This window comes from Colossoma macropomum, unplaced genomic scaffold (assembly GCF_904425465.1).
Source record: "Colossoma macropomum unplaced genomic scaffold, Colossoma_macropomum, whole genome shotgun sequence".
Taxonomy (NCBI): Eukaryota; Metazoa; Chordata; class Actinopteri; order Characiformes; family Serrasalmidae; genus Colossoma; species Colossoma macropomum.
The window spans coordinates 10683124-10696949 of NW_023494801.1; the positions used below are offsets into that span (position 1 = coordinate 10683124).

At 39.7% G+C, this 13826-nt stretch overlaps 1 protein-coding gene across 1 annotated transcript in view; it reads left to right on the forward strand.

Moving 5' to 3' along the window:
• The window catches only part of fam171a2a (family with sequence similarity 171 member A2a), a 60447-nt gene that overhangs the window by 27139 nt on the left and 19482 nt on the right, over positions 1 to 13826 (forward strand). Inside the window, exon 3 of the mRNA XM_036589540.1 lies at positions 6421 to 6513. Within this exon, the coding sequence (XP_036445433.1) occupies positions 6421 to 6513 (93 nt within the window). The remainder of the gene's footprint in view (positions 1 to 6420; positions 6514 to 13826) is intronic.

Here is a 13826-nt window from a genome sequence, read left to right on the forward strand (position 1 = left end):
GTGACACCAAACCCAATACATTTACTAAATGATTAAAGTTTTACTTCATTAAATTCATGTGAATATGTTTGTGATGAATGGTAAATGATCTTGAGCTTGTTTATCTGCAGTTTTCTGCAGTGATTATTTTGTGCCGTCTGCTGCCAGCACTGCATTTCTTAACCAATCTACAACAGCCTTTAGATGGCTGCAGTAGTCCTGTGTTTCCTTCAGTGGACAAAACGGACAAAGACATGAGATGCAGGCTCAACACTGCACTCTGGTGGGGTATAGAGTTCAGACATTGCATGGTTTCTTAAATATGAGAACGAATAACGTTAGAGAGAAGCTAAATTCTTTATGACTTTCATGACTGTTCTATACCATCCCTAATCTTGACCAGCCTCAAATATTCCAATGGAGTTTATGTGGGTGTTTTGATGAATCAAGAGATTTAAGTGATCCAAAAACCATCATTTATTTTGGGAAAAAATAATACAAATTAGTTGCTTCAAGGGTTCACTAATTTATTACAAGGTATATCATCATCACAATATGTAGCACTGGAATCACTGGAATTCTGTGCACACCACAGGGGCCTAATCACAATCCGTGGCACATTCAATACAAGAAGCCACTGCTGGTGATCCTGCGGTCACAGAACTGGGACAGTGAGTCAGCTATTTGAAGATGGGCTTTTTCAGGCTTCATATTAGCACAGGAACACGTGAGGATGTTGCCACCTGCCCCCGTTCAATGTCTTTTATTCAGAACAAGAGGTGGAGGAGGAGTGCTAAAAAGAGCTCTGGTGTCCTGGAGCCTGGACTGTTCCCCTGTCGTTCTCAAAATCTGTGCGAGTCACGCAAACTCAGAGTGAGTCAGGCTCAGAGAGACAAGGTTTCGCTCGCAGCCCTGACTGACTGCTCTAAAGTCACTGCGCTGATATCTGCCCCAAAGAGCTCGCTTTAAACATGTTTCAACAACGGCATCTCTCTCTTCCTCGGATGGAACTCCTGTGTGGCAATTCTAAATTTGCACTTTTGTGTTCTTATAGTCCTGTGCAGAGATTTGGTTCTCCCACATCTGGTCTCTTGACTACTGAAACTCCCATTTTACTTATTTTTGTTCCTGTTTACCCACAAACCTCTCTGCCTGCTTTCTGTTCTGTGTACTGATTTCTTCTAATTGTTGGTCTCAGGATATGAAATCAGGGTTTGTGTGAAGCAGATACATGGAATACAACTTTGAACACCCCTACAGTGGGTCGTACCTTTACTCAATCTTTTTCTGCTGACCCCTTAGTGGCCATTCCGCTGATGGAATGGAAATCACCTATGATATTTTTAGTAAAATCAAATGAAATATTTTTTCCCCATGGCTCTGTTCTCAGATTAACTGTTGGCTCTTTGTGTATGATACATTGTGACTCTGTGTTGAGCTGCTAGTGAGCAATGATGGTTGAAAGTGGAGGAGTCAGAACCCCCTGCTGTAAAAACATTTCAAACCTTTCCACAAAGACAGCTGATATTAAAAAAGAGCACAACTTCTTAACAAAAAAAAACAGCTTTCCTAAGTGTTTTGTACACTTACATGATGAAAACAGCATTTAAACACAAATGTTGACTTACTTAAACAACAAATATTGACTTGCTTTGTAACCTATGAAATGCAAAATGACGAAACTTCAAAACAGATGGAAATTGCATTTTATGGCTGTTGTGAAAATGGGTTAACAATCTCAGGCTTGTCGTCAAATATCTAGGACTTTTTTTGTGAATTAGTCCAGTAATTCAAACAGAACTCTGTTAACTGTTGACTTTTAGGTCACATGTGTAGTGTTGCTTGATGAGTGTTGCTTTAGTGTTGGTCAACTTACCTTGCTTGTTAGCTACTAGATTGGTAGGTACCTCTACCATGGACTAGTACAGGGGTCATCAACATGTGCTCTCCACAGCTGAATTAGGTTTTTAGGTATAAATAAAATAATCCTCCTTTGCAGTAAAATAAAGCTCTGCTGATCGTTCAAACACAGTTTTAGCAATAAATGGTCTTAAACGCTGGAGTTAATGTAGAACTGCTAATTCACCATTTAACCTTGAACACTGGCACACAGACTGCTGGTCACCACAACAACACAGGCAACAATGTTGCTTAGCTTAATAGCTAACGAAAAAGCAAAGAGAAAGACTTTAGACGAACACTGACAATTTGGTGATGAATGGGGTTATTTGTATTTATAATCACTCCAGCTGGTTTCCTGATACATTTAATCTGCAACCAAAAACTGTCAAATGATAGAAAGTCAGCTTCTAATTCGCCAGCTTCTTGTTCGAATTGTCCCGTTCCACCTTAAATGGTGCAGCAGTTACATTCTGGTGCTTCAGGCACCATTTAAGGTGGAACGAGAAAATTAGAACAAGAAGCTGCGAATGAGAAATGACTTCAGCCTCGTAAAATCAGACGTTAAGGGACATTTTGCAGAAAAGTTTCCTGCTGGAGATGTGAGAAAAGCAGCTGTAGCTGAGCGAAAGCTTAAAGCAGAGCAAAGTAAGTTTGCTTTTTCTTTATGTTATACTTTTTAGCCTGTATTAGTACATCAGCACATACTGAGACATATTTACAGCTAAGATGATAAAACAGACATAAAACATTGTGGCTTCCAAGGTGGGTTGATTTTTGTTGAAAGGACAAAATGGCTCTTCTTAATATTTGGGTTGCTGACCGCTGTCTAGTGTTGTTTACGTCCTATAAAACTGAACAAATGTCTCACTTCGGTTTACTGAAGCAAGCAGCTGTACTATAACGTGTAGTTAGGAACCCTGTGCAGTCACCATGGGGACAAACCTGACCTCCCCACCAATGTAATTCACACTATTAGAGGTGGAAACAATGTGAATTAGCTAATGTTAGCTAATATAGCAGCTAGTTAGTTAGCTAGCTGTCATTAAGCTTGTTGGAATGAGTGTCTTAAATCCCAAAGCAAACTCTGTTATTTAAATAAAGTGCAAAGCTAACCAGAGTTAGCAAGGTGGATATCACTCTTTATGCCTTTCAACTACCTTTGCTGTGGCCAGCATTAAAAAGCCAATTGTTTACTCCTTCCTAGATCACAGGTCGTTTTCTTTTCAATTTCTCTTCTTCTTCTTCTTCGTCTTCTTTTTTTGTGGATGGTTTAGGGGTGTAAGCCATCGCCGTCAACATGATATTTTGTCTGCTAGTTCTTTAAAGATGTAGCCAGTGGTAGTTTTGCATTGTATCACAAATCTAATTTTTAGCTAGTTCCAGCGCTAAGGCAGGCCTACGGATTCCCCTATGTGCCATTAAAATCCTTACAGGAAAGTCTGTTTATTCAGCAGCCATATTGATAAAGAAGTTATTTCCATACAAAACCAGGCTTCTGTCTCTTTGAAAGAGGAGAGGCCTATTAACCCCACATTAGCATTTCAAAAATCACATAAATAGTTTGCGGAGTTTAACGCCTTCACAAACAAGACGATTGGCTCTGCCTGTGATTCAGAGAGAAGTAGGGATGCCTTCTTATCTTGATTGGTTGGATGTTGGTGGTCCACAACATTTGTTTTTCTTCTGTTAAAAGAGCCTGGGCAATCCAGCAACCAGATTTTTGTACTCTGAGCATATCGTTGCTGTCGGAACAAAACATTGTCTCACCAACATTGTACCTTTAAGTAAATGTAACAGCAATTTAGGAACATTTCTGTTGGTCTGTTCATCGTAAAATGTTGCCACACTGTAAAAAGGCAATTGGTGTTTAAAAACTGTGTAAAAGCATTAAAAATGCATAGGTTTGTTCAGACAGCAACGATATATTTTATTGACTCCAGCTAGAATTTGAGGAGAATTTTGCCAAAAATTCTAAGTATTCTGACTTAAAATCAGTGATACCTCTAACTCACCTCAGATCACCATTCTTACTGTCCATTTTTGCCTTTTCATGCCTTATTATCCCTTCATATTTCACATTTCCTTCGACTCCCTTTGACACCTTTTCTGTACATGTTGTATTCATATCATTACCTCTTTTTGTTTCATGTACCCGCTGAGCATATTATTAAAGAGATCAGGCTCCCTCCTGCTTCAAGCATCTGCGCTGGTAAGTGCAGGCGATCTTTGATAGGAAGTCTGCTGAATGCATCACGGTCTTGGAAAGCATGCCAAATCTTCTCCATTTAGTGCTTGTAAACAAACACAGGCCCATTCCCTAAGCGCAATGATCAATCTTTGAATGACAGTCTTCAGATTCTAATGTGGATCTGTTTCAGTGCTGCAAGATATGGGCAAAATGCTAGACTGTGATTATATTGCAACACACTGTCATTGCGATGTTCCTTGCAGTGTATTAAAACACATCAGCGAACTCTAAACTACTACTGAAACATAGGTAAGTCTGTGCTGGGACAGACCGCCTCAATGGGGGGTCATTGGCACGGCCATAGAGTGCAACAGATGGGAGCTGGGCGTAGAGGTTTACAGCTCCCAGCATGCCCCGGTCTCCTGGAGCTTTGCCAACCCATATGTAACTGCCTACAAAGAGCGTGAAGCAGTCTTATATGACATTCAGCTAATTTTACTGCAGAATTACAGTTGTGTGGAAAAACCAGAACTCACCTTTGGAATGATCTGGGTTTTTTGCTAATGTCTCCTAAAATGTGATTTGAACAATCAGTAGTACAACCCTGTTTTCAAAATTGTTGGGACGCTATGAAAAAGTAGAAAATAGAATGCAATGATGTAAAACTTTTTTATTGAAAATGGTACGGAGACAACATGAAATGTTGAAGCTGAGAAATGTTATTGTTTTTTGAAAATCGCATGCACATTTTGAACTAGATGCCAGCAACGTTTCAAAAAAGATGCATCACCTTTTCTATTAACAACTCTGTAAGCGTTTGGGAGCTGAGGAGACCAGTTGCTGTAGTTTTGACAGTGAAATGTTTTCCCACTTTGATACAGGATTTCAGCTCCTCTTCAGTTTGTCTTCTTTGTGGTATTTTTCATTTCATAATGCACCATGTTTTCAGTGGGTGACACGTCTGGACTGCAGGCAGACCAGTTTAGCACATAACCGAGGCCTTCCATGAATAGACCTTGTCTGGATGGCTGCCTATGTTGCTCCGAAACCTGTATATATCCTTCAGCATTAATGGTGCCTTTACAAATGTGCAAGTCAGTTAACCTAATCAGTTGTGAGATGTTCCACCAGCTGTTTTTTTAGCATTGCACTTTACTACCCTTTTGCCCTGTCCCAATTTTTTTAAATGTATTGCTGGCATGAAATTCAAAATGGGCAAATTTTAAAAAATTTCTCAGTTTCAACATTTGATATGTTGTCTTTGTACTATTTTCAGTTAAATACAGATTTTAAATGATTTGCACATCATTGCATTCTGTTTTGAACAGTGTCATGCCTAAAAGAGCACAATTACTCCTGTTTAATTGGTTAATGTTGAATAAATATCAGTTCTGACTTATCAAACCTCAGAAAAACTACATTTTGTAATACATATTGTGTCTTTTGAAAATGTCTTAAAGTATAGTGATATTCTGTGCTTGTTTTCGGACATAACCTACATCAGAGGACTAATCTCAGCCCTGTGTATACAGTACTATAATATATTGCACACTTCTGTTATCACACAACAGTTTCTGTGGATTGTCAAAGATCTTTGAAGCTAAATCTGAGTTCCCTGTGTAGCTTCACTTGTTTGCCTGCAGCATTGTGTGCCTGGTGATTCAGGTTTGCTGAATCATGTTCCTCACACATGTGCTGGCACTCAGCAAAACTGCGAAACTAGTTAAATATCTGTTGTTTATTCATTGCAACTGAAAAACATCCTCGCGCATCTTCTGGAAGACTGTAAAGTTAATGTGTACTATGGGTCATGTGGGCATTCAGAGTCATCATTAATAACATTAGTAATCGAGTAATCTATTTGAAAGATTGTTGAGTAATCAGAGTTTTTTTTGTTTGTTTGTTTGTTTATGTTAAAGGCCAAACAATAAAAATGAACTTAACTGAACAATATCAGACCAAGCACAGCCCTTCCAAAACGTCACTGGAAAAGGATAAACAAACATTTTAAAAAGACATAATGAAAATATTTAAAAAAAAAAAATGTATTTAATAAAATAATACTTTCATGCAAAAATATGCATTAAATTGGTGTGATGTTCAGGCTGTTTCTTACTGTTGGAGAGACCCTCAGCAGAATTTAAATTAAACGTTGACACACAAATTGCCGGCCATTACTGATTCAGCAAGAAGGTAAATTGTAACAGCCCTATTGATGTGTGAAGGAGATGAGGTATCATATAATGATGCATAGAAAAAAATGGATGATTTGCTGATTTTCTTTCTCTCTCTCTCTCTCTCTCTCTCTCTTCTCCACGGTCTGTTTGTCTCTCTCACTGTCTCTCTGCCAGTGTATGCCTCAGTGAGTCTGTACCTGCTCCCTCAGAGACCAGCCACCCTGCTGCTGTATGATGATGTGGTGCAGCTCCTGCTGGGTTCTCCAGGTGAGAGTTACTCTGCCTCTTTCAGGGATGACTTCACTGCTCACTGTCCTAGCACTCTCCTGACCAGTCTACTGGACCAGTCAGTTCTCCTCAGCGGTACCAGTGTAGCATAGATAGCCTATTATAGCCTAGACATTTAATGTCTGTTATCAGAGCAGGTTGGCTGCCATATACAACCACCGCTGGATGCTGTGTGCGGTGGCTGCTATGGTTGTGTAATCCGTGTTCCAGGCAGTGAACCTAGTATGAGCACATTCTCAAGAATTGATGTCTGCAGTGTGTGAGATTTGCTGAGGTGGCCCTCACATGTGATAAACACCTCACTCTCGTACCGCCAGAAGTGCTGATGGCTGGATGCGGCAAAGATTAAGATGAGCAATTAAAGAGATTCGTGCGATGCGCTGTGCCTGGAAGGCATTTCTCAGCCTCTCAGCACCTTTAACACGCAATGAATGTCCTGCAGAATTTACACTGGTTATCAAACGGCTTGTGAGCTTTAGCATGCTGGCTGCTCCTCAGGCAGTGTGAAAAAGAGTTATAGGCCCTGCTTCCATGCAAGCTCAACAGCCTGATGGTTTCTATGGTTTCAGCCCACAGCTAGCCTGCTGTTTAGTGACTGTAGTTATTGAGGGAATTATGGGAGTGCAGTAGTGCTTGGGTTTGTTGAATGGCCTTTCTATTATGAAGGAGCTCATGAAGTAATGCCTCACAGGCATAGCAACTGGAGTACATCTGAGAGCTCTGTAGGACAGCAGAGCTAAGACAGTTCTCTAGTTTTTTGTCCTATTAAACCTGAATGCTAAATAAATGTGTATATAGTCTTCTGCTTTACCTGTAATGACTCCTGAAGCAGATTTTCCATGACTCAGGGTCTTCAGTGTCCCATTAGTAAATTATTTTGGACTGCCTGGATTATTGTTAAAGGCTATTTCATCAAATTCAGGCTGTGTTATTACTGCAGATCTAATTCGTTTGTTGAGCGGGCAGTGAAGGAGGTATCAGTTCTCAGCGTGTTTACTGCCATCTACTCCACCAAACCCAGTGATGTAATCTTCTCGTGAAGAAAAATAAAGCACTTCACTCTCTCATCTCCCCCTCCCCTCTCTCTCCCCCCTCCCTCTCTCTTCTGTAGTTCACTTCTCTCTCTCTCTCTCTCTCTCTCTCTCTCTCCCTACTCGCGTTCATACTTTGTTCTGTATAGCTTTCTCTTTCTCTATGGCTTGTATGTATTTATCTCTCTTGCTGTCTAATTGTTTTTCTTTGTCTTCTGTCATTCATCTCTCTCTCTCTCTCTCTCTCTCTGACTCTCTCCCTCTCTCTCTCTATCTTACATTTATCTCTTTCTTCTTTCTCTTTTCTTCCATCTGCTTTATATCTCTCTCTGTCTAGTGTGCATCTCTCACTCTTTTCTCTTTCTCTCTCTCTCTCTGCCTGCCTCTCATCTCTGTAGCTTTCTCTTTCTCTATGGCTTGTGTTTTGTTTCTTTCTCTTCTGGCAAGTTTCCCTGCTCTCTCTCTCTCTCTCTCTCCCTCTCTCTCTCTCTCTCTCCCTTTCTCCCTCTCTACTCTTTCTCCCTCTCTCCCTTCCTGCTCTTTCTCCCTCTCTCTCTCTTTCTCCCTCTCTCTCTCCCTCTTTCCCTCCCTGCTCTCTCTCTTTTTCTCTCTCTCAAGCTTATATTCCTCATTCTTTCTCTCTCTCTTGCTCTGTATCTCTGGCTTGTATTCTTCTCTCCCCTTTCTTTCTGTTTTACTAGCTTGTATTGTTGTTTCTTTTTTCTCTCTCTCTAGTTTATCTCTTTTTCCATGTATTTCTTTTTTCTCTCTCATTTCTCCCTAGCTCATCTCTCTCTTCCTCTTTGTTTCTCTCTGTCTGCAGTCCTTCCCCTCCCTCTGTCTCTTTGTTTGTTTGTTTGTTTGTTTCTTTCTTTCTTCCTTTCTAGTTGCTCTAGTATGTATTTGTCTGTCTCTCTTTCTCCCTAGCTCATCTCTCTCTCGCTCTCTCTCTCTCTCTCTCTCTCTCTCTCTCTCTCTCTCTCTCTCTCTCATTTATCTTTCTTTTTTCTTTTCTTTCTTCTGTTTTACATCTCTCTCTATCTAGCGTGCATTTCTTTCTCTCTCTCTCTCTCTCTCTCTCTCTCTCTCTCTCTCTCTCTCTGCCTCCTGACGCAGCTCTTTTTGTCTGATCCTTATCTGCTTAACAAGTCTATCTCACAGACCTGAATAACAACAGAAGCTCTGTGTTTTGTGGGCTGCTGTTGTTGTAGTGGGCTTGATCCAATTAGCAATAGTATCAGTCAACCCATCAGAGATGACTGTCAATTTGGAAAATTTAAATGTCAGAAACTTGCTATTTGTAGCAAAGTGAATGTTTTGGAAATTTTGTAGCCCACATCCTCTTTAGAACAGGGCAGTAAAAGATCATTCTACAGCAGCACATCTTACTGTGGTCAAGGACGTCCTGCAGTCTTCCATGCATGGAACTTTTTCCCTCGGAAAGCTTGAATGTGCGCTTAAGTGAATTTGAAGTTGAGGTTACATCAGAGTTGTTTAATACAAAGTCGGTTTAGAAGAGGTAATTCATTATATCCTGACCTTATATGAACAGTAGGGTGCAAATTAACAACAGTGTATTAGCATGGTAAGATTTAGCCTCTATTATAATTTTAACAAGTAGAAATATATGGACTATTCATTCATTACACCTTTATCAAGAACAGTCAAACCACATCATTGCCAGGGCTTGGTCTCTGCTGTAGCAGGTCTGAGTTACTGGGGCCACTTGTCTGATTGCACTAACCACTGTTCATTGATTATAGTTAGTCTCATTTAAAAAGAGCACTGTGTTCCCTCTTTATTCCCAGTGGCATGGCAGCAGCTTGCTCCCTACTCCTCCATTAGAGGGCCTCTCAATCTAGAATGGCTTCACTGTCACCCTCTTCTTTAAGAGGACATAAGCAGAATGTTTGCTGAAAGAAGTTTTTCTCATGTCCTTAACATCAGAATGACTGTGAGTAGGCCTGTGCGTTAGGGCAATGTAATGAACACTGACTGACATGTAAGCAGATGATGATGCTTTAGAGGTACATGTAATGTTTTATTTACTTTACTGTTAAATCAATACATTATTACAAGGCATTAAAAAGCTGTAAGGCTTTGGTAAATTTTCCACAGTCTCTGCTGCAGGTTTCCCAAAGTGCAACATACTGGCTGAGGAAATTTCTCAGTGTTGTCTGTACAACTTAAGTATTTTGATGGTTTAAATACTATATATTCTCCCACTGGCCTCTGTAGCTAAATTCCAGAGTGCCTCCATAATGACAGAAAACACCTCTCATATATATATATATATATATGTGTGTGTGTGTGTGTGTGTAAAGCATGTGGACATGGCTTGAACTCACTCACTTGTGTACATTAAGCAGTCTGACATTTCTCCAGAAGGGGGTGCTGTTAGAACACAGGTTTTGTAATGTGACAGAACCAGCAAGACGCTCTTGGGTAAAAGTAGAAAATGAGGCTTTACTAGTTAGAACACAATCTATACTCATGGTTGTTAAACATGCGTGGGTCAACACAACAAAGACAGGAACAGGTAGACATGATCCAAAAAAGGAAGGACAAAAAGTCCAAGAACACAGACAAATCAAACAAACAGAATGGACAGCTCAGTAGCTCTAGTGAAAGAAGCAATACCTCACAATGACCTGGGCTTTGAATTCTGTCTATCATAGGTCATATGACAAACAAGACAGGTGCACTATATTAGTATTCAGGTAAAGGGGATCGATGATTGGCTGTGGATTTTTATTAAAATTGACCTTCTTAATGAAGTTGACAGTATTTTCAATGATCCTACTGCTCTCTATTGCTTTATGAAAAAGTCTGATAAACATACCCATTTACAGTCATATCCAAAAGTTTGAGCACCCCTGACTATTACATGTTTTGTTGATTTTCTAAGTGAAAATAAGTACCCAGCCTTTACATGGAACACACTTCTGCACAGTTACTGTTTGTTATTTGACATACTGGGGAAAAAAAAAAAAATAGAACATAAGATGTGGCCTGTACAAAAGTTATGGCAAATTTTATTATTTATGTTATATTTTTTCCAGTCTGTTAGACTCTAAATAGCAAATAAATAGTAATTGTGCACTGAAATTAGCAGAAAAATATTATTGTTCAGTTGTAATTGTTCTGGCTTTTTTATTAACTGATCTCTTAATAATTTGTCAAAATAATCAATAGATTACTGAATTAGTTAAAATAGTGACAGCCCTAGTTTTACTGTATAGGAGTAGAGTAAAGGCTGTGACTGTTTGAGTTCATAAGCTTGAAAGGGCTCTTGAATGCGAGCCTTTTTTTAGTTTTGAGTAGATGGGGAGAGATTAGAGGGAATTTTCACTGTGTGGTATTTTCTCACATCGAAACCCATTTCCATGGCAACTTTGGCAGTGGTGGTAAGGCACATGTTTCAGCAGAGGAAGGCTGAAGCGAGGGCTATTAAAATGCAGTACATCTCCCGTGCGGGGGCAGCTGGTGTTTTTTTGGTATGTGGAAACATCCTCAACTTCTGCACTTCTGACATTTCTGGGTCTGTATGTTTTATTAGACGTTTTGCTGTGAGACTGCTGTCTCTGGCTACGTTTAATATTAACTACAGACTGTCAACAGGAATCATGACTCAGTTGACGCACTCCAAAATAGTTGGAAAATTCAAACCCACATTGTCCTTACCCCCACAAAAGAGCCCTTGAGTATGCTGGATGTTGGCTCATTGTCAGTCTTTGCCAGCAGGTTTGGGCTTTGGGAGGCGCAGTCTCAATCATAAATATGATTAAAAATTGAAAAGGAGAAGATGCAAATGCAGAGGCAGCAGCAGCAGCAAAACCTTGAGGTCATTGCGTGGGTGACTGTTTCGTTCATAACTGCCAGTGTGAAAGGACCCTGCAGAAATGATTGGAACATGACTTGTAAATTGTGATAACACAACAGCTACTGAATGTAAATGCACATAAATGAATTGTGACTTCAGGGCAGAGGATTAGGTTATTTTGCTAGGACTGCTTTTCTTATTTGTACTTCAGTTCAGTTATGGTGACAGCAATGCATGCATTAATGAAAGACTTAGTTTATGAATATGCAAAGTAAACACTAGATGTACTGGGATGGCTCGGCACAACATATCATTTATCTTTATTATTAGGTGCAGTATTTTACATTTGCAATACTGATACTGCATATGGCTTCAAATTGCATGTGTTTATTTTGTGCTGTGAGCATCACAGATGACCCAGATGAGTTTATGTGGGTGTTTTGATGAATCACTGCATTCACATGAACTAACAAACAAATGCACTAAATAGTGCAGACCAGTCTTTCACCATGTTGGACTAAGGGGTCATGCTGTAAAAAATTACATACTTCAAAGAGAAATTCCACTGATTGTTTGACATTGCTGCATAATTCAGTTGTGAGATGTAAACAAAGTCATGGTGCATTGTAGAAGAACTTTCCAACTCAAATTTCTTTACAATGGTGATGATAGGAACCAGGGGTCGCAGTGTCTAAAACACAACATTTCAGACATTTCTTTTTCATTTCGTTGTCCAGTCTAAGCAGTGACCCTACACTTGTCTTCTGAGCCTTGCTTTCTTAAGCTACCACCACCTGCATGTATGTATTTAAAATATATAGACAATCTTATCTCAAAACTATTGTAAAACAATGTCTCAGGCACTTACTTGTGACCATTTCATGTCATAAATTTCTTTGAGGTAACTTTTAGAGGAACTCTTTAGATGTCGGGTTCATGTCACCACCACTGTGAACAATTCTGGCATTGCGAGTTGCTCTAGAGTGGCATCACATCAAATCACTCTGACTGACTTTAACTTTGTTAATAGTTTAATGATTTAATTATGCAGATATATTGAAAAAATCTGTGGAATTCCACTTTAATGTAAAGAAGTAACCTGTTTGAGCCTATCTCAGCAGTCATTGGGCGGAAGGCAGGAAACACCCTGGATGGGTCGCCAGTCCATCACAGGGCAGACACACAGACATATACATTCACACACACATTCATACCCAGGGGCAGTTTAGCATCTCCAATTGGCCTGACTGCACGTCTTTGGACTGTAGGAGGAAACCGGAGAGAAGTAACCTGACTGCATAAGAATTAGATTTTATTAAACAAATAATAAGGTAACACAATGCATAATACAGACTATTGTCAAATGACTGTAAGACATTTAATGAACTCAAAAATTTAAGGCAGCTGTTACTTTTGTTAAAGCAACAAATCTTTTTGGACAGTGCAGTGTGTTTTGAATACATTTCAAGGCACGACCGCATTATTTAGTATTATAATTGCAAATTGTTATTTTGTGTATTTTGGTATTTTGTATTGGCTTACAGAATGACTCATGATCATCCTTCATTCCCCTTCATTCCTTCATTTGTCATCTTCTCTGTCCATGCTCCTCGGCTCTCAGCTTTGCTTCTGAGGCCAAGCACCTGGCTCCTGTCCCCGTTCCAGTCCAGACCCAAGAGAATCAAAGGACGTCCTGTGCCATCACACAGTGTCTGAATTTTTCCTGGTTCGCGCAGAGGCATTACATAGCTTTGCTGGCAGCACTCAGCTTCACCTGTAGCTGAGAAGAGAGATGAAAAAGCACAGATAAGGAACGAATCCCGGCTGAGCAATAGAAAAGAAACTTTTTGAGATCAAAGTGAGGAGGAGTGAAAGTGAGAGTATGTGTCTGGCATGCTAAACCCCAGAGACAAGCTCGACTGAATGGCTGCCAAGTGTAGCCCCTTTTAACATATATGGCACACATGGTACACGGATAAGGTTTACATTTAATGCTATAATTCAAAACTCCAAGCAAGATGGCCACACACAAGAGTCTCAAAGTCCTTCTAATTCTAGAACTATGGCTGTGAGCCAGAAATGGCTTATACAAAGAGGCCAGCTTGGCAACAGTCAACAGACAGCAGCACAATAGGTCTTAGTTTATCTCAAAGGAGGTCAGAGGAACTGTTTGGGAGCATATGCTGTTACATAATGAAAAACAATGCATTTTATGAGACAGCGTTTGAAAAGGTTTGCAAGTATTTTCTTATCATACTCAGCAGATTTAACTCTCTTTTAAATACCTTAGCAAAAAAAAATGAGAAAACTTGCTTCGGCAAAAATATTTTAAAAAGTAAACACTAAGTAAAAGACATCTCTTTTTAGTGGGAGTTAGGAGGCCTTATATGTTCACGACATTTCAGCTGATGATTAATTGCCATATAAACAGTTTTACT